This window comes from Bubalus kerabau, chromosome 2 (genome assembly GCF_029407905.1).
Source record: "Bubalus kerabau isolate K-KA32 ecotype Philippines breed swamp buffalo chromosome 2, PCC_UOA_SB_1v2, whole genome shotgun sequence".
NCBI classification, from domain to species: domain Eukaryota; kingdom Metazoa; phylum Chordata; class Mammalia; order Artiodactyla; family Bovidae; genus Bubalus; species Bubalus kerabau.
The window spans coordinates 49,207,672-49,229,710 of record NC_073625.1 but is presented as its reverse complement, the minus strand read 5'-3'; the positions used below and the strand labels follow the sequence as shown (position 1 = coordinate 49,229,710).

Here is a 22,039-nt window from a genome sequence, read left to right as displayed (position 1 = left end):
ACCAAGATGACAAAAGCGGGAATGAAAAGAAAAGTCCAAGACCTCAGACAGCACTGGGATTAAGCATCACAGGGCTGCCTTGGTTGGCTCAGGATTGGCCGCTGGAGCAGGCGGTCTGGATACGCTGCAAAAGCAGCTGAGCAGGATCCACTACCACCAAGCTCTCTAATCTGAGTGGTGGGGTACCTGGTTGAAATGCAGATTCCTTGGCCCTACTCCAACAAATTCTACTTCAGTTGATGGGAAGTTAAGGCCATGAATCTGCATTTTAAAATCACTCTCAAAGATTCCTTTAAAATATCTCAAGAACCTGAGAAGAATGTATCATGGAGGAAAAGAGGTAGAACAAGGGACAACTGCCAAGGAAGGACTCGCTGTCTGTGGCCACTGAAGTGAAACAGCTCACTAAGTGACTAACTTGAAGGAGCCCTGAAAATAAATTCCAGCCCTAAGAACACTCAGGACACCCAGCAGCCGCTCGAAGTCAAAAATGAACTTAGGGCCTTGGTATTTTTATTTCAAAAAGTCAGTATCTATTATTTTCATTCCTCTATTAACTGCTCTTTTAGAGTGGTGGGGAAAATGATAAAAGATACTCATGAAACTAATCCATCTCTGGTCAAAGAAAGGTTGGCTTTAAAAACTACTAAGCTAAATACCTCGGAACCACTGACCCAACCCTCAACCCAACCCAAGATGACAGGCCAGCTCAGTGATGATTTGGCAGAACTGTTGGACTGTCTTGAGGTCTCAAAAATTACTATCTCTATAAAGAAAGGCACAATTTTCAAATCTACAGTTGTTGGCCCATAATCAAATGACATTATCCAGTCAGATTATCTGTTTGGACAGGCCACAGAACAAAGAAGGAAGTCGAAAGGAAGTCCCATCCAAGGAGGATCCCTCCATGTAACTACTCAGGACCCAACATTACTGAATAATCAAACACTGTAATTCTGAACTTAAGAAAATAACACAGAAAGCAGTAAAACAGAGGGCCTATAAATAGACTAGAAGAATCTCTTACACTAGCCTGTCTCTAAACCAAAAGCATTTACCTCCCATCAAAGCAGGGTTTTAGAAATTTCTTAGAGCAAATATTCCAAACACCCTTCTCTGGTCACAAAAACAGAAATAGGGTAGGGTTGGTATTCTTTCCTAAGGGAGACACAGGAAGAAATGTATCTATATAAGTTATGCCAAAATGCCAAAGATGAAACCCACATGACTCAAACTGGTGTTGACAAGAACTCAAGAATTTTAGCAAAGCAGCACCAGTGTTAATCCTTGTTAATTCTTAGCCTGTCTTGAATAAACTCCCTTATTGAAAAGATTCAAGTGGTGTGCAATTTTTCTCCACAATAACCATCCTCGAGTGTAAGACAGACCCAGCTGTGAACTAAATGAAAGTAAATGCAGGCAAAATTTTCTTTTTCCTGTACATTTTTTTCAATAGTATAGACTGAGGCACAGAATTTACTAGGCAGTATATATCAGAAGCCCAAAATGAATGTAACTTATATTTTAGGGACTAAACATGTTTGAATAAAAATAAAATGCAAAATCACACTAGTATGGGCAATACAATATTATGAACTAACGTGAAAAAAACATCTTATATTTTAAAGATTAGACATTTACTAAACAAAAGGAAAGTTTGGGGGGGAAAAGATCAGAGAGCAAAACAGAGAACAATGTTCAAGATGACAAGTCCCAAGTCATTACAAACTGCAAAGTAAAATTTCATCAGCAGATATGTTCCTCTTTTTTTTTTTGGCCACACTGCATGGCTTGCAGAATCTTAGTTCCCCTACCAGGGATCTATAGCCTGGGCCCTCAGTAGTGAAAGTATGCAGTCCTAACCACTGACTGCCATGCCAGGGAATTCCTAGATATATTCTTAATAACAGCAAACGTGCTCAGACATTCAGCTGTGTCCAACTCTTTGCAACCTCATGGACTGGGATTCTCCCCACAAGAATATTGGAGTGGGGTGCCATTTCAGCTAACCCTTACCTAGCTCTGGCGGTCAGAACTAGGTATGGGTTGTAAGAAACTAAGAACTAGGAACTACTAATATTACCATGTTACAGATAAGAAAATGGACACAAAGGGGTTAAATCACTTGCCTGAGATCACACAGCCTAGCAGTATAAGGATTCAAATTGAGAGGCTTAGTTTCAGAAGCTTTGTTTTAACTACTACATTTTTCTGCCTACAGACGCTAAATTGTTATATATGGGGATAGTAAATACAGAAACACTTTGAAAATCAACGCGCCATGAAAACATTGAAATTTTAATGTGAAATATGGGAGCTGCACTCCTATGGATATTTGAAAGAATACTGAAGGAAAGAATAACTAGGACAATTCCAGGATTTGTAAACAATTTCTGTATACAATTTATTTATAAATCCAGGAAACATTATTAGACTGAGTAACAAAATTATCCGAGGAACTAATAAGCTAACCTGAAAGTTTAAAAAAATATGAAAAGTTCTGAAGAGAAAAAGAAAGAAAACTAAACATCAAAACACATACCTGCAATCCTGGTTGCTCCCAGAACAATGGGACAGATCCCCGGATTTGTATGAAGGAAGAAACAGAGTCATCTAAGTACACAACCTACAGAGAAAAATACTGGGTAAAATACTTCCACAAAGTTGTTACCTCTACATCAGAAGACAAATCTACTAACAGTTATATCTCTTGACCAGTCTCTCATAAACAAATTATCCTAACAAAATAGGCCATAAATAAGCCGAATTTTTTTCAACTAGTGATAGTTCTACAAACATTAACCAATAGTGAAAATATAAGCATAAGCATTACAACTTTTAAAAAAGGAATTCCTTTTGAATTCATTTAGTTGTTTTTCTTTAGCTTTTTCTAATTTTTAAAAACTAATCTGAAGACTTAAACTGGATTGAGGGCAAGTCCTGAATTTACAATTACATACTTACAGCCAAAAATAATGTAACTTCTCATTTCAGATGGTACGCAACCTACCTTTAAGAGTTGAGTTTGACTTAATTTCATTAAAACCCACTTTTCTTAAGTTGTCTAGCTCTGTAACTGAAGATTTTCAATTCAATACTAAAACATAGGGCACTGATGATGTCATGCTGATTAGTAACAAATTGTTACTTACTTGAAGAGCCATACCTAAATAAGCTTGTTTTTGAGGATCCTTTCTTTAAGGCTCACAAGTAGCCAAGAGCAACCATAAAATGGCATTACAGATGTCAAAATGAGTTCTGAATCAAATAAAAATCTGCTTTGCAATTGTTCTTTGTGATTAAGCAAGATAAACACTATATACCTGTTCTGTTTCTACAAAATTGGCGACGTGACCATCATCATTTGTTCCCCGGACGTTAAACCTGGTCCCAGCTCGTTCACAGCTTAATCTGGAAATGAGGCAAGCCTTTGCCTGTTTATGAGCAGCATAAATTGTTCTGATTTCTACTCCCCCACACATGAGGCGTAATAACCAGTCGTCACAATTCACACCGTAGTGCTTGAGATGCAAGTGCAAAGACTGATTCCTAACAGAAAAAGAAAGAACTGCATTAGCGTGATGAGCACTCCCCAACACGCTCCAGTATTCTTGCCTGGAAAATTCCATGGACATAGGAGCTTGATGGACTGCAGTCCATTGGGTCACAAAGAGTTGGATGTGACTGAGCGATGAGCACATACAGGCAGCACACTGCACAACACAGCATGCATTCTAAGACAGCGCCCCTGGGACTTCAGAGGCGCCAGAAGGAAATCAACCCACTTACATTCACTGTGCCAGGGACTGCGGGATAGGGCTAGACAGGGAGACCCTCAGACATGTGATCGGTGGGCCATGCAAAAGCAGCACCTATTCTATGTTTTTAGAATTTGGGCCCCATTTGTTATGTCTTTCTTCATAATGTATTTACCACTTGTTCCAAAAGCGTTTCCACACACAACTCCAGGGAATTCATATATATATGGATTTTCTTAAGGCTTGACTTTTATAAGGCTCCATTTTAATTAAATTTAAATAGTTACATGAGCTAGTAATTACCATATTAATGCCCGTCTAGGGTTTTCCCAGCGCTCCAAATACTTGTATACTCTAGGTAACAGAGAGGGCCTACTTTCCAATCCTTTTCAGGGCAGAGAGTTCTGTTTAAATGAACACACAGAAACCTGATGATCAGAAAACAGATTACAAGTGGAGTTGTCATGGCTAACGTTGGGATGGGGGCTGGGGACCTGCCACACTGGCCATCTTCACATCCCTCTGCCTGCCTCAGGGGCTCTGCTGGAACCACTGCTGCTGCCAAGTCGCTTCAGTCGTGTCTGACTCTGTGCGACCCCATAGGCGGAAGCCCACCAGGCTCCCCGTTCCTGGGATTCTCTAGGCAAGAACACTGGAGTGGGTTGCCATTTCCTTCTCCAATGCATGAAAGTGAAAGGTGAAAGTGAAGTCGCTCAGTCGTGTCCAACTCTTCGCGACCCCACGGACGGAAGCCTACCAGGCTCCTCCGTCCATGGGATTTTCCAGGCAAGAGTACTGGAGTGGGGTGCCATTTCCTTTTCCAAAGGAAGGCTGGAGGCTGGAAACACAGGCCTCCAAAACACCTCACCAAACCACCACCAAGTAAAATATGCTGTTGTGCAGAAAAACTTCCTCTCTGGGACTTGTAGATAATAAAGGCGCCTTACAAAAGGGAAGTTGCTAGAATATTGAAGCTTGGTTCTCTGAGTTTTCAAACTACCAGTTTAAGAGGAAATCTTAAGTGCTTTGCACTATCTTGTTTCTTAAAGAGGTATAAAAACAATGTGACAGCCTTTTCTTGAAGGCTTAGAGTTGTTAAGAATCTACATCAATGCTGTTGGAGCAGTCTCCCCAGTCCCCACCACTTCAGGCTACGCTGCAGGGGACAGCAAACAGGTGGTGGCCACTTGCAATCCTGATAAACCAGAGATAACCCCAGCCTCTTTATCCATTGAAGAAAGCATACTGGAAAGTCAGTGAGTAGTAGGCTTACTCCTGGGATAACGTTAAATCCGATGAATATTACTAATTTAAAAACATGACTTCAGCTTCCACACTTTACTTAATATCTACCTTGATCTGATCTGGCAAAGCTCAAACTGGCTGTGACCCAGTTCATCCAGACACCACAGCTGAGGCCCAGATCATAGCAGAGGTAAGCCATTTAAATAGCAGTGGGAGCCGTGTATTTGTTCAGATAGAATTTCTCCCTCTGCTGTCAGTTTTCATTTTTCTTCACAGTCAACGCCTTGCTGTTTTAATTCTATTTAAGTTTACACTCGACTCTCAACTGGCAGCAGCCTCAAATCCCCAGTGGAGTAAAACTACATGGGCTTTTGGGATAGGTGTTTGCCACTCTCTGGCTACAGAACTTACTTGGCTGTATCTTGGGAAATATTTCTACCAAGCTGCAAGGGTTTGCATAATGAATTCTAAAAGCTTTCCTTTTTCTATGCAAAGTGAAGCTCCAGACTCTAATCCTTAGCAAAGCTTTGAAGACTATAAAGTGAGCAAAACTCACCTTTAGCATTTCAGCCTCCTCTTTGCTCAGCCTGTTTCCAGCTCATAAACCTCCTCAATCTGTTATCTAAATTGGCCCCCACTTCTACCCATAACTGAATGAAAAGATAAAAGAATTATTCCCACGGATTAAACTTCGTGACATTCTTAACTGCTGGCCATTTAGCCAATGCATCTGCACTTGCCTGGACTTCTGATTACGGCAGAGAAACTTTTCTCTCTCAATCTAAGAAATGTGGGGTTAGAAAGAGCAGAGGGAAGAAAGGTAAAGAGAGCTGCCCTAAGACCAGCTGCAACGCCATCAGCTTCTTCAGAAACATCAGTGTCTCTTCCATCAGAGAAGTGCAGGGTTGACATGAGCAGACGGGAATGCCGACTTGTCTCTCCTACGCCCTCCCTTCCCCACCGCCATCCTCTCGTCCTCTCGCCCTCCGCTAGGCTCCAAGTCTCCAGATACAGCGCTCCAAAGCCCCTTTTCCCTCTGCCCTCTTGGCTCCCCCATGCCACTCTGGGCCAAGACACTTCTATGGGAGCTACAAGCTACCAAGTTACTGCTCTAAATGTAGTTTCCAGTCCTAGTGTTGCTGACTTTGAGCCCTCTGATCCCCAGGGCCTTTCTCCAGGACCATTCAGGCAGATAGTGAAAGTGGGAGAGAGAGAAAGTATACAGTGGGGCACCCCCGAGTCTGAATTATTGAGGGAAGCTGTGAGCATAGTCCTGGACTTTGGCCTTATAATGTAAGTAAACAACTGAAATACAATTTGTCCATTGTGTTAAGGAAAAAAGTCAACAGCAATGCTGACTGTGGACAAGAGAACGACTATACTGGAAATCTGGTCTGTTCCAATAAGACGATACCAATTACAGTCACGTGGGTCCTGCTGCCCCATTAACACATACTTACCATACAGCACCTTCATGCATAATCCCAAAATATGTCGCAGTTACCTACTTAAGTCTCATTTTATTACAGTACTAAACTTGATCCCAGCATACTACTTCCCTGTAGTCGGCTGCTCTTGAATCAAAAAAAATCATCTACTTACAACCTTCCAATTAAAAACAATAAGGGAATGTAGGCTTAGAAAGGCAAATGTTGCCAGAGATGAGATCTCAAACTAAGAACCATACATATGAATAACACAATTCTATTATGATTAATTCCTTCCTGATTTAAAAATAAATATTTTAAATATATGTCTGCAATGGAAGGTCCGTCTAGATCAGGAAGAGTAAATGGGTTTCACGTCACAGGACTACTTTAATAAAATGATGGCAGATATCTGCTATGCTCCACTGAGGATCCCGCAACAGTAAAGAGTGGTGTGCTCAACTGGCCGTGCCCACCATTGCCAGCTCTAGAAATAACTGCTATGCCTTCCATGTTCCAGCTCACCCAGTGGCTGCACTGCACGTGATCACAAGGGAAAACGTAATACAAACTCACCAGAAAAATCTATTGTCAGTTGTGTGTTCTTGCAAGCTACGGTGGGCATTAAGACTCAGATCCAAACTGACTCCGGATGCAGACCATGCAAAATAAAAGTTTCCTGAATTTAAAACTTTTCGCACTTCCGAAATGCGATCCTCGTCCGAAGAATCAACTCGCAGTGATATAAATTCAGTGGAAGTAACTCGGAAAACTTCAGATTCTTGAATTTTTCCAACAGACATACATCCAGTGACTAGGACCAGATAATGTAACATAATATCACCTGCAAAAACCAAAGACTTAATGGGATGGGAAGTCCCAATATTCTACAAGCTATTCAAAATTTCTTCCAACTTTCTTTTAGCGTCTCTGTCTTTTAAAATCTGACAGTGTGGTTATTTTAAATTTATCACAGACACATTTAAGTTCAAAACAAGATTTTGGCAGAAGCTGGGGGAAAAAATCCTTGTTTAAATACATTTAGTATGATGAAGCATTTAAACATTAACAGAATAATCTTACATTTATGAAATTATTCTTCTACTTAATTTAAAAGTATGTGAGATTTATCAAATTTTAAAAATGTATGTGTTATCTTCCCTACCTTTCCTTTATGACTGTAAGAAGTTCAGACAAGACAATGCATTGAGAGTTCTTCATAAACAGTAAGGTTGAAAAAATGGCATTTAAATGTGAACTGCTGCTGCTGTTGCTGCTATGTGAAGAAAAAGTCTTTGGTAACAATTTATAAAGTGATTTGGCTGACAAAAACTTTCATAGCGATTTTTTTCATCTAATTTTGACAAAAATCCTGTGCAGTGAGTATGAAGGTGGAATTCAGCAGTGGTATTCTTTGAGCATGTGGGGGCTTGCAATAGGCAGAAGTGCCCTGCATCTTGGCTTCTCCACTACTTATTATATCAACCAACTTCATGTGTTAACATATGCAACATGAGATATCCTGCCTTTAGAAAATAAGATTAAGGGACTTCCCTGGCAGTCCAGTGGTTAAGACTCTGCTTCCAATGCAGGGATCCAAGTTTGATCCTTGGTCAGGGAACTAAGATCCCACCTGCCATGAGGGGTGGCCAAAAAATAAATAAAAAAAAGAACATGAGATTAAAACAATGATTGGACTGTGAGGATGATCCAGGACAATACTAGTTAAGTGCTCCCAGGTGGCACAGTGGTAAAGAATCTGCCTGCCAATGCAGGAGATGCAAGAGAATCAGGTTTGACCCCCGAGTCGGGAAGATCCCCTGGAGGAGGAAATGGCAAGCCACTCCAGTATTCTTGCCTGAAATCCTATGGACATTAGAGCCTGGTGGGCTACAGTCCACATGGTCACAAAGAGTCGGATATGACTGAGTGAGTGAGCACGCACGCATACACAGTGCTTTACGTGTGACAGGGTCATAACGAATGGCATATCTCCATTTGACAAGACCAGTGCTCCTCGAAGTACGATCCAGGAACTAGTTCAGTTATCAGTTCAGTGAGAACAGGTGCTTGCTCCAGAACAGAAAACTGCATCACTAAGTTCTCTATTTGGTTTAGCTGACTTCTTTTTTTTCTCCACAGTAAGACTTTATCAATGAAGGAAGCCATGTGTTGACTTGCATGTCAGCGCCAGCTTCTCTTCTCATCCAGACCACTTACAAAACAGTTCATGGAGTGTAACCTGTCTGGGGGCCACACTCTGAGTCACACTGTTGTAGAACTGGTGATCGCAAATGTTACTTTGCAGCCCATGGTGACAATGAATGGCAGACAGGCTCAAGCTGAGATGTTCTGAATATAAAACAGGTATCTTTTCCACCACAAACCAGGGCAAACAGTGTGTGGTTCTAAGACATCTTTCCTTAAGTGCACTGAAGCAAAAAAAAAAAAAGGGCAATGCCCTTATTTTTCTCTTCTAACAATGTTACTGATCTCTTAAAGTGTTCAGACAGGACGCTGTCTCTGGAATTTAGAATCATGAGAGCATGAGCATGTAGCATGGCTTTTCAGGTAACAATCATCTCAAGGTTAAGAGGCTTCTATACTCACAGATCAAATACAGAGTCTATGAAATAGTGTCTATCAAATCTTCAAAGTTACAAAAACAGAAATGAAAAAATAGATTGAATTATACTGAATACTTACCAAGATTTAATCGTAAAACACCTAAAAGTCCATAGGCATCTAGAACTTTGGAGTATGTACCCTTGATTGCCTCTTTTTCTGCTGATGCTACAAAAAAAAAAAAAAAAGCTTTAGTATAAGAAAAAGGACCTGAAACACCAGATTCGCTTTAGCTATAAAGCCAGAGTTTCAACCAAAAATCTCAAGTCTGAATCTAAGTCTGATATTCTTAACATAAATGGACTGCATAAAATCTTTTTTTGAACCAGTAACTTTAATAGTTTTTCCCAAAGAAGTAACAAGTTATTCCAGCACCATCAATTCATGAATCCATCCTTGCCTAATGATCCTGAAGTACTTACTACCTTTAATAATATTCCTATCTTTTGGAGGTCGCTTTTGAATTTTCTTTGCTGTCCCCTTGATCTGTTTAGCTAATCTTAATACCAGGAACACACTGCGTCCTGATATCCCTACAGGACAACACCCAACCCCTTAACAAGGACTCTTCCAGACTTTAGCCTCAACCCGCCCTTTCTGCTTCAGTCCTCATTGCTCTCCTTCCCTCCACAGCCCATGCGCCTTATGCCCCAGTCACATGAGACACTCACTGCTGCCCAAACACACTTTCTACATCTCTGTGCCTTTGCACAGTGATCTGGCTTTCTGCCTGCAAGGCTTGACCCAACTTTTGCCTCTGGCCAAAACTGAACTCACCTTAGAAAAACAAAGACACAAAGTCACTTTCTTGAAACCTTTATTTACCTAAGCACAAGAATTTCACAGAGCTCCCTCTTCATGTTGCCAAAACATTTAAAATATATTTATCACTTGTCTTTCTCATTAGCCAACCTGTTCCCTGAAGGTGGAACTCTTGTCTTATTAATTCTTTAATCACTGACACTTAGAACAGAGCTTGACGCATGGAAGACTACTAACGCTTAAATTATGAAAGTTAATGGTAATGCTTGACCACGAGTCAAGCACAGGGACAGGGAAATTGTCAGTCTGGCCTTCGTCTGGATTTATTTCTTCTGCTATGAAGTTAATGCCATCCACTAATGAATACAACCTACAGAACAATTTCCCTAAGACAGGCTGTGATGGTCATTCTATTGAGAAAAAAACAAAAACAAATCCTGAAGCTTTAAAGGAAAACCTCTGAGTTCTTAGCAAACACACTTATTGAAAACTGGACACAGAACCAAAGAAACATAAACCACAGCTAGTATTTCAATGTACGATAGCAAATATGACCTTCTAAGGCCTACAAATCTGGAAAGACAGGAACCTCTTTCTCGTTCCATCCTTTCCTTTCCAGTTCTTTCCTTCTTCACTGCCCTCCCTAATCCACAGCCTACCCCACAGCTCCCAGTTCACCTCTCAGATGACTGGCTCACTCCTTATTTACCTCTTATCTTTTGCACTTTTCCCTTCTCTCATTTCTCCAAGATTTGCACATAAAATACAGTATATTACAAAGTCTAATAAATATTCTAATAAATTACATTCTGATACAGAATCACAGTATTGAATATGTTTTGACAATATGCATGTGTTCCACCTTACAAACGCTTGTAAGCAGATTCTTACAGTCTTCTCTGTTGATCTCTATTGCCAACAAAATGGCCATAGTCTCAGTCTACTGTTTTGCCTAACATCCCATAGTATTCTGCATTAAAGCTCTTTCCTTTGTCTCGAAGTTCATCTCCAGGGTTCTCCAGACAGCTCATCTTCCCTGCCTGCCTCACCTCTTTTCAGACCGCTGACTCTTAGACTTCTTCCTGGTTACCCCACTTCTGCTGTCGAATGAGCTGTGTCTCTGCTAGTTGGCAGCAGAGGCTAAGACTGAATGGTGGTCCAGTGGCTAAACTCCCAATGCAGAGGGCCGGCGTTCGATTCCTGGTCAGAGAACTAGATCCCACGCGGAGCAACCAAAAGTTCACGTGCCGCAAATAAAGATCTGGAATGCTGCAACTAAGACCCCATGCAGCCAAATAAATAAATAAATATTAAAAAAAGACTGAGTCACTCACTCAGCTACCTGATGATGTCGCAGTTCTTGAGCATGCTCTTTACTGCGGTGGGCCTTTATCTTTATCAAACCACCTGTATGAAGTTAGGGAGTGAGGACGATTTCACCAAGCCATTAAAGTTATGGGGATGTGAATTTCATTCTTCATTCCTAGAGTTCCTTCATTATTATTTGTTACACTATATATTTATAGAAGTTACTCCTAACATTCAATGACAAGGAACAGAGTTAGAAAATGCTGCTGCTGCTAAGTCACTTCAGTCGTGTCCGACTCTGTGCGACCCCATAGACAGCAGCCCACCAGGCTCCCCCATCCCTGGGATTCTCCAGGCAAGAACACTGGAGTGGGTTGCCATTTCCTTCTCCAATGCATGAAAGTGAAAAGTGAAAGGGAAGTCGCTCAGTCGTGTCCGACTCTTCGCGACCCCATGGACTGCAGCCTACCAGGCTCCTCCATCCATGGGATTTTCCAGGCAAGAGTACTGGAGTGGGGTGCCATCGCCTTCTCCAAGTTAGAAAATATCACAACACAATTTTTAATTTTAAAGTAATACAGGATGGCACCCCACTCCAGTACTCTTGCCGGGAAAATCCCATGGACAGAGGAGCCTAGTGGGCTGCAGTCCATGGGGTCGCACAGAGTTGGACACAACTGAAGCAACTTAGCAGCAGCAGCAGCAAATGTTAATTATTTTAACTCTTATTATTTAACACAACAGCATTCCTGACAGTTATTTTCACTGTGCTTTCTTAAAGCAAAGAAACGCAGCTAAATAATCAAAAGGACAATGACCCAGTCTTATTTGTAGCCTATGAAACAAGAAGTAACAAAAACCCCATTTCATCTGTTTTACTAGATAATAAAACACTATTATTTGACATTTACATAACACCTGCAGAATATAAAACAGCTGGGGTTGGTGTTTCATAAAGGACCCCAGAGAGTTCTACCTTCGGGAAAGGTCTCATTAAAATCAAAGCAACATGACATTATCACCCTCCTTAAAGGAATGGCTGAATTATGCATTTTAACAGAGAAGCTGACCATAATAGAGCATTAGAAATTATCTACGTCTTGTATAAAATTCTCTCACCCTGTTACTCCTTCCTGAATACCACATATAGATCAGATCAGCTTGTTTCAAGAAAGAAATGATCAGAAATTAAATGATAAAAAAAATAAAGTAATACAGGAACCCCTTCTCCCACATCTTGCCTTGTTATAAGTACAAAATGTACAAAAGCAAACCTTAGAGAGGCTTGTTATTTCTGTGATGATAAGGCATGGTTTCCAGGGCAAATTCTATCCTAGAGTTTACACGTTACATGCATTTCAAACACTACCACTAGTACAGTAATACAGAAATTACCAGATGTATCTCTCAGTTTTAGCACCAACCATTTAGGTTCAAATACCAGTAATAGGGCTAAAAAGAAAATACATTTTTAGTGTTGTCACTTTCGCTCTGGAGAAGGAAATGGCCACCCACTTCAGTATTTTTGCCTGGAAAGTCCCATGGACACAGGAGCCTGGTAGGCTATAGTTCATGGGGTCGCAAAGAGTCAGACATGCCTAAGCAACTAAGCATACACCTTCCCTTAGAAAAGACAAAGTCATTTTATAACTTAAATTACCATGCAACAAAATCTTCTCTCTTCTAATAATGCATAATAATTACCTTTTCAATAACTGTGCTCCAAATATATGCATCTACCATGTTTTTCAGGCCCAATGAAGACCCATCTATTAGACCGTCACCTGATTCAAACAGGTGAACAAATGTCATGCTGTTCAGTTATTTGTGCTTTTGTATTATATTCTGAGACTCAGGGAACAGGACACACACACAAACATACACAATTTAAGTTAAAGTGTATATTCTTAACTAAAATAATGCTAAAGGAAAGAAAAACGATTCAAAGAATAGATGTCATTTTCCCTGCCAGGAATTTTTTGGTTTCTTCTCAAAATATTAAATGAAATTTTAAATTATTTTTTAGAGTGACAAATATTTGACAGGAGGGAACAGGCTTAGGGAGGTTACTAATTTACTACCCTGGCTACACTCCAACAGTCAGAAAAGGCAGCTTCATGAGGGAAGGGGCTTTGTCTAATCCACTGGCCTGTCCCCGGTGGGCTAGCTCAGTGCCTGGCACCCAGGAGGAGTTCAGTAATTTATGTTCAGTGAACTGGTGAAGGCGATTTCAGAACCATATGAACATTTACCTCTAGATCCTTTCAATTTTATAGAAGAAAACCTAGTGTTTCCTTCTTAAATATCTTTACTCTAAAGGACAGTAGATGATTACCTGTTGTTTCATTTATGCTTCAAAGGTGTGGGGTAGAATGGAAGGAGGTCCTTCGCAGGCTGTGAGTCCAGGGAGAGTAAAAAGGTGTCCCTGCTCATGGAGTTGAAGCCACAGGTGGGGAAAGAAAGACTCCATTTGAGGGGAGGGGCAGCTGGCAGGAGGTGATGAAATCTGAGCGGAGTGAGGAGGGTGGTGTCCACCCAGGGATGGTGGGAATGGCCTGCGAAGGGATGCTGGAGCTTGAGAGTAGAGAAGGCACGGTGTGTTGGACGGAGGAGGCTCCAAGCAGGGTGCTAGAGCCCCAGTGGGGCGAGGAAGCCACCCATGGGGTGGATGAGGCTGTAGTGGCAACAGGAGAGTGGTTGGTTATACACAGGGGGACGACCAAGAACCACGGAGCAGGTTTCTCACTGTCGGAGAAGGGCAGTACAAACACAGAGAGAAAACCAGAAAGGATGCTGTGGTGCTGATCGGAACTGGACTGTGAACTCAGTTTTCTAGAGAGACAGACAAAGACAGAAATGGGTGGGCATAATTATACTTTCAAATACATAGACCCACTTGTGCTCAGTCGTGTCCGACTCTTTGCGATCCATGAACTATAGCCCACCAGGCTCCGTTGTCCACAGGATTTTCTGCTAAGAGTACTAGAGTGGGTTGACATTTCCTCCTGCAGGGGATTTTCCAGGGATCGAATCCTCACTTCCTGTGTCTCCTGCCCTGCAGGCGGATTATTCACCACTGAGCCAGGGGGAGACCCTTGCATATACATACACACTTACACATTTTCCTTCACTCTATCAGTTACAGGACCTGTGATCAGCAATACTCAATAACAGACAACACAGCCAGCACTCAGATCTTGCTTTCTAATACATTCTCCACTAAAAGGAACTAGGACTTCATGGAGAAATGGCTGATTCCAGCAGAACGGCAGGGGCAAGACGAGGCTAGAACAAATTTTTGTGCCAGAAAGTAAACGAGTGTTCAAAGAACAATGAAGGCACGTCACAAAAATACAGAAGCCAGCCTAAAGGGGCTTCTTCTACTGGCAAAATTTGGGACAATTTGAGCATCAAGACAAATTTTAAGAGTAAAAGATTATAAATCCCTGAATAAACCCATAAACTTAAAGTTTGAAGAGCAATGGGATCATACACAGTCTCAAAGTACCTCACCTTCAAACACTTATTAATTATAAAGGAAAAAGAGCTGGCCAGCGACGCCTGGCAGATACCACATCAACACAAGTTCTCAGAGTGAACACCAACAGTAAATGGGACAAGCCAACACTGTGTCAGCTGACAGGATACAATGAAAAGCACACTGCTCTGTAATATTCCTGCCAACACCACATGACTCTGAACAGGAAGAACCATCAGACAAATTCTGAGTGAGGGACATTTCTACCAAACAACTGGCCCTCGCCTTCAAAAGTCATTAACACTTTATGGTCATAAATGTCAAAGACTGGGAAACTTCTCCACATCTAAGGATACTAAAGAGACATGATAACTAAATACAATATACACAATTCAACTGGATCTTTTTGCTATGAAAGATATTGTTCAGACAACTAATGAACTAAAATAGAGTCTGAGAACTGGACAGCAGGTACCATGTTCCTTTTTTGACGGTTATCTGGTAGTTATGCAGAAGAATGCCCTTTCTAGGAAATATTATAATAAAGCATTTGGGGAAACAGATAAAACCTGTTTACCTCATGTTAGCAACTTACTAGTGTCAAATAGTTCAGAAAAAAAAATTCTTTTGTGCTGAACTTCAACTTTTCCATACATGTAACATTATTTAATGTTTTTTTTTTTAATTTTAATGTAGCTAGCAAAAATAGCTGTTAGAAATACATGTGCATATTCCTAAATTAAGAAGTTTGTATCTCTAAATGGCATTAAGATAATTACTTATAATACAATTTTATTTCCTTCCCATATGTGTATTTTTTTAACTGAGAGGAAAAAAAAGATTCCCATATTTTATGAAACTCCATGAAATACTGGGAAATATATAATTAGGAGGGACCTGACTAAATTATTGTTCCATTTCTCTGATAATTTAATTTCTAGAAAACAATTTGAGAATCTCTACTATAAAGAGATCACTTAAAATAGGAAAGCCATAACGCTTTAAAATAATGTGTATAACCTTTAGATAAAACGCAGCATTTGTCATGAATTTACTCAGTCCATCCCCATCTTTCTTGTCCCCTTAACACTCTACCCTCGCATCCCAGCTTCAGCCAAAACCAGAATGTGCTCGCCTCCTACAGGCTCCGTGTTCTTCACCCCACCCTCCCTTTCCTTGTTCACAGCATTCTTTCCATCCTGAATATTTGTTAGTCATTGATCTATCTGGCTGTGCTGGGTCTTCGTTGCTGTGAAGGCTTTCCTCTAGTTGGGGCGAGTGGGGCCACTCTGCAGTTGCGGTGCGCAGGCTTCTATCGAGGTGACTTCTCTTGCTGTGGAGCACAGGCTCTAGGCGCACTGGCTCAGTAGCTGCGACCCACAGGCTCCAAAGCACAGGCTCAGCAGACGTGGCGCACAGGCTTAGCTGCTCCTCAGCCCGTGGGATCTTCCCAGATCGGGGCTCAAAACCGGTCTCCCACGCTGGCAGGCAGTCTTTACCACTGAGCCACCAGGGAAGCCCATCACCTTTCAATACCTAACCAAAAATGCTGCTTTCTTCCTAAAGTTTTCCCTGAGTACTCTGGCTGGAAGGAAATCTCTTGTCTACTAATAGCAATAGAAACTAGGTTTTACTTACTTATATCTCAACACGATACCCACCTAACCCAGAGCCCCTGAACACTGCAGCTGCTGACAAGATTTTCATCTAACAGAAAAAAAATAATAAATTGAGGGGAACATTTCCTCTGAACTATATGAGGCACTGTTTCCTGGGCTGCAGTCCTCATTTTGAACCAAATAAAACTTAACTCGCAAAAAAAAAAAAGGTTTGGGCATAAAAGGGAATGGTTTGTTAGTTTTAAAAAAATATGCAAAGAAGATAAACATTACATCTTACCACTGATAGCATTTGAAAACCTTCATCATTGAAGTTTAACAATTCCTCACAGTAAAGGAGGCAATTTTCATATGTGATGTCTGTGGTGAGGGGTGAAGTAGAGGTGGGGAAGATGGGCACCGTTAGGTGACTGCAAACCAGGATCCACGCTGTGGAGCACAGGAAATGGCAGCAGGGGCGGAGAGCTTGGAGGACACAGAGTGAAAGGAGGAGCAGAGCTCAAAGTCCAGGAAGCCTGGCAGTGCGGAAGCTCAGGCCGCTCATTCTCCCCTAAGTGCTGCCTTGCTGATAACAAGGTTCTCCACTGTGCTTTCCATAAGGGGAATGGACTGATTTTTGTAACAGAGGTATTTTTTTCCTCCCCTTTCCTCTTCATGTTGTTGCTATTAAACAAATGAAATGCTAGGAAAGTCAAGCCTTCCTTTTTACAAGTGACTGGTTTCTAACCACCAGTAGGTATGAATGAATGGCCAAGAAGCCCCTTGTTTTCCAAGTCCTTCTGAGCCAGGATCTTGAGCAGTTCAGCTGAAGTAAGAAGGCCCCACCTCTTCAGCTCACACATTAAGCACAGAAGGTAAGTCAGAGCCCGGCTTCTGAAGTTACTTACTGCTATTACACCTCAGACGTCAAACAGTATGTAACTCCATTCTTATTTTCCTTATTTTAAAAGGAAAAACTTGGGACTTCCCTGGTGGTCCAGTGGTTAAGACTCTGTGCTTCCAATGCAGCGGGGCATGGGTTCAATCCCGGGTCGGGGAACTAAGATTCCACAAGCCATGTGGCCATAAATAAATAATTTTTTTTTTTTTAAAAAGGCAAAACTTGTCTTCTCATGTTTGAAACTATCTTTCATTCATGCTTTAAATCTCAGTCTTCACTCTAAATACAAATGTGCATTTCCAGAGAACACTGAGCTACCTTCAGTGTAAATTTATAATTTTAGTTACATTTTTAAGTATAATCTCATATCATTAGGATTGATTATCTGAAGGCCCTAGGGTTCTATTCCTACTGAATATATGAACAGGAATCAGGTCACAGAAAAGAATTTAAAGCAAAATAAAATATGTGCTATAAACACATACTCTCCAAAAAATATTTAAGGATGAAATATATTGCTAGTATTCTGTCATAAATCTTTTGCTTATTTCTCATAGATAAAATAGTCCTTTTTATGCTGATGGGGCTTCCCAGGTGACTTAGTGGTTGTGGCCTCGCAGTTGTGGCACATGGCCTTAGCTGTCCCACAGCATGTGGGGTCCTCCTGGACCGCGGATGGAACTTGTGTCCCCTGCACTGGCAGGCGAATTCTTTACCACTGAGCCACCAGGGGAGCCCCCTGTCAAAGTTATAGTTGGAAGATCATAAGCTTGCCTTCACCTACCATCGGAGAAGTAGTTAAGAAGTATTTAAAACTACCAAAGCCATGAGCTAGTGATATCCTACAACTTTAGTCATTATTTTAGCTCTGAGGGTGTTTCACAGTTTTTGAATTGAACAAATTAATGTCTGAAGGTAGGCCTAATCTACATTTCCTATTTAAGCTACAGGAAAGTAATGAAAATAGAAGCTATAAACCTATATATAGCTTTATAGACTCTTTGATCTCTTTATAGACTACAGAAAACACTCAGTGTATCAGATCAGATCAGTCCCTCAGTCGTGTCCGACTCTTTGCGACCCCATGAATTGCAGCACGCCAGGCCTCCCTGTCCATCACCAACTCCCGGAGTTTACTCAGACTCACGTCCATCGAGTCAGTGATGCCATCCAGCCATCTCATCCTCTGGAGTCCCCTTCTCCTCCTGCCCCCAATCCCTCCCAGCATCAGAGTCTTTTCCAATGAGTCAACTCTTCACATGACGTGGCCAAAGTACTGGAGTTTCAGCTTTAGCATCATTCCTTCCAAAGAAATCCCAGGGCTGATCTCCTTCAGAATGGACTGGTTGGATCTCCTTGCAGTCCAAGGGACTCTCAAGAGTCTTCTCCAACACCACAGTTCAAAAGCATCAATTCTTCGGCGTTCAGCCTTCTTCACAGTCCAACTCTCACATCCATACATGACCACAGGAAAAACCATAGCCTTGACTAGATGGACCTTTGTTGGCAAAGTAATGTCTCTGCTTTTGAATATGCTATCTAGGTTGGTCATAACTTTTCTTCCAAGGAGTAAGCGTCTTTTAATTTCATGGCTGCAGTCACCATCTGTAGTGATTTTGGAGCCCAGAAAAATAAAGTCTGACACTGTTTCCACTGTTTCCCCATATATTTCCCATGAAGTGGTGGGACCGGATGCCATGATCTTCATTTTCTGAATGTTGAGCTTTAAGCCAACTTTTTCACTCTCCGCTTTCACTTTCACCAAGAGGCTTTTGAGTTCCTCTTCACTTTCTGCCATAAGGGTGGTGTCATCTGCATATCTGAGGTTATTGATATTTCTCCCGGCAATCTTGATTCCAGCTTGTGTTTCTTCCAGTCCAGCGTTTCTCATGATGTACTCTGCATATGAGTTACATAAGCAGGGTGACAATATACAGCCTTGACGTACTCCTTTTCCTATTTGGAGATATTGTATACTAACACATATATATGGGATCTAGAAAGATAGTACTGATGAACCTATTTGCAGAGCAGCAATGGAGACACAGACATTGAGAACAGACTGGTGGACACGGCTGTGGGGAGGAAGGAGAGGTTGAGATATATGGAGAGAGTAACATGGAACATATGTTACCATATGCAAAATAGAGAGCCAATGGGAATTTGCTGTATGACTCAGGGAACTGAAACTGGGGCTCAGTACCAACCTAGAAGGGTGGCAGGGGGAGGGAGGTGGGAGAGATGCTCAAGTGGCAGGGGACACGGGTAAACCTACGGCTGATTCAGACTGATGTTTGGTAGAAACCAATATAATACTATAAAGCAATTATCTTTCAATTGAAAATAAACAAATTTTAAAAAAAGATCAGGTACAGAAATTCAGATGAAAACAATCATATACCTATTTCTTGACTTTCCTGAGTTATGAATCTAAATAGAGGCTTAATAAACAGGATAATTGTGACATGGTAGTCACACCCGCCTTGCTAACTCCACCATCTGAACGCAAAGAAGCAAAATTAGATCTTATTATCTAAGATCATCAGATAATTTAAAATGTCATTTCTTGAACCTGCAAGGACCTCCTTTTTCCTCTTGCGGGGATGGCATCTACAGGCACTCAGGATGGTGCAATGTCCGACATACCATCGTAGGCTGTCCTACAATACAGCCTCTGACAAAACCAGGCTGTCCCGAACCCTTGGTAATACAGTTGTTTACCTTTATACCAAGGAGGTTGGGAAAGAACCAAAATCTGCATGTGGTGTGTGCCTAGGCTGACTTAGAGGTGTTCGTGCTGTGAAACCTGAAGTTCTCATGAGATTGTCTAAAATGAAGAAACATGTCAGCCAAGCCTATGGTGGTTCCATGTGTGCTAAATGTGTCCGTGACAGGATCAAGCACGCTTTCCTTAAAGAGGAGAAGATCGTTGTGAAAGTGTTGAAAGCACAAGCACAGAGTCAGAAAACTAAATAAAAAACGAAGCATTTTTAAGTAATAAAAAAAAAAGTCATTTCTTTAAAAACTTACATGGTATTTCTGAATTAAATTTAAATGTAGATTCCTCTAACTTCTGATGAATTACAATACTTCAAGCTATATAATTACACTACTCAGTGAAGATCCTGCCATCCAAGGTCAACCTTCTGCTGTGACTCAAGCCTTCCAGGTGGGAACAGACATCTTTCCTTAGCTGATTCAGAAGACCAAGCTGAAGAAAGCTGGTAAGATCATGAAAACAAGATGACAAATCGGCATACGCTGCCTAGAATCACAATTTGCCTGAGGTTGCATGCACCGCAGTTTGTGGTTGGCGTATTTGCATGCAGAGAGCCTCAAGTCAGAGGATCCTCGAGGTCTGCAGGCCAAGCTACTCATTTCCAGAAGAAAAAGACTAGAGGTTAAGTGATTCATCTAAGATCATGTAAGCAGCTGGCAAGAAAGCCTCTTTCCATTTTATTATACATAAAGAAAAAAATTATTTGAAAAGAAAATGGTTTTCTTTGTACTATTAAATAACTAAACTTTCAGCTGAAAGATAACCCACTGTCCAAATTAGTGTTCTATATAAATTAAACATCCCAATCTTAGTAACATTTCAAAATAACCTTTCACTCATTGGTGCAGTAAGTCTGTACTGAATGTCTATTCCAGGAATAAAAAAAGTCAGTGCCCTAATACCTTCCATTGGGAAAACAGGCATTATATAATCACACAGGTGCAAAATTATATTAAGCACAATGATGGAGTTCCAATAGACTGCAACAAGAGAACCTAATTTAAAATTGTTTGTTGGAGGCAGGCCTGCCTGCCTGCGGAAGTGACCTTTTAGTTGGTATCTGAAGAATAAAGGTAAGAGTGTTCCAGGAACATCCATATACCCTAAGACCAGAAATTTCATTCCTAAGAATATCCAACAGAAAAATTAAAGTATGTGCACCGAAAGACATGTAGAAGGATGTTCATACTAGAGTCATCTGTAATAGAAAAAATTGAAAATAAAGCCCATGTCAACAGAACACTAGAACATTCATACAATGGAATACTACATAGCAATGAAAATGAATAAACTACTGCTATACGCTATCACAAGCAAGATCTCCCATATTTAACACTGAATGAAAGAAGCTGGGTGCAAGAGAATACTTACTGAATGATTTCATTTATGTTAAGTTGGAAACCAGACAGAACTAATCTATGATGCAAGCAATCGTGCAGTTATGATCTCTGCATATCATGATGGAGATAATAATTGGAAAGGAGAGCCAGCAATAATGTTCTAGTTCTCAACCTGGTAGTGGCAACATTAATATGTTCACTCTGTAATAAGTCATCAAGTCGAACATTTATGGTTTATGTACTTTTCCACATGTGTGAACAAGTTTATTTTTAAAAATAAAATCTGGAGCAGAAGCAACAGCATATGTGAAGACCCTGAGACCAGAAAGAATTTGAGACATTTATAACTTAAAAAGGGGCCAATGTGGCTGGTACACGGAAACCAAGAGACAGTACAGTGTAAGAGTGAAGAGGGAGGCAGGGGCTCCATTTCATTGCAGGTCATTTTAAAGACTTTGGATTTTAAGTTCAGTGGCCAACCACTGAAGGGTATTAAGCAGGCGAAAAATAAGATCTAAATTGTGTATTTAGGACTTTCCTGGTGGTCCAGTGGCTAAGAATCCACCTGCCAATGCAGGGGTCAAGAGTTCCCTGTGCTAGGAAGATTCCAAGTGCCACGGGACAGCTAAACCCATGCACCATGCCCTCTGGGCCTGCACGCCTAGAGCCCGTGCCCCGCAACAAAATAGGCCCTGATCGCTATAACTAGAGGAAACCCGGGCGCAGCAACAAAGACCCAGCGCAGCCAAAATAAACAAACTTTTAAAACATTAAAAAAGTAAACTGCATATTTAAAAACACTGAAGAGTTGGGTGGGG

At 41.1% G+C, this 22,039-nt stretch overlaps 1 protein-coding gene and 1 pseudogene across 4 annotated transcripts in view; one reads left to right on the top strand and one right to left on the bottom strand.

Moving 5' to 3' along the window:
- Positions 1 to 22,039, bottom strand: part of SYNJ1 (synaptojanin 1) — a 93,097-nt gene that overhangs the window by 57,813 nt on the left and 13,245 nt on the right. For all 4 annotated transcript variants that reach the window (XM_055567682.1, XM_055567683.1, XM_055567684.1 and 1 more), the window contains exons 3-6: positions 9,137 to 9,223; positions 7,007 to 7,274; positions 3,324 to 3,549; positions 2,543 to 2,626 (exon numbers count right to left, since the gene is read on the bottom strand). In XM_055567682.1, coding sequence (XP_055423657.1) covers positions 2,543 to 2,626; positions 3,324 to 3,549; positions 7,007 to 7,274; positions 9,137 to 9,223 — 665 coding nt within the window. The remainder of the gene's footprint in view (positions 1 to 2,542; positions 2,627 to 3,323; positions 3,550 to 7,006; positions 7,275 to 9,136; positions 9,224 to 22,039) is intronic.
- On the top strand, positions 19,728 to 20,078 carry LOC129643325 (60S ribosomal protein L34-like; annotated as a pseudogene).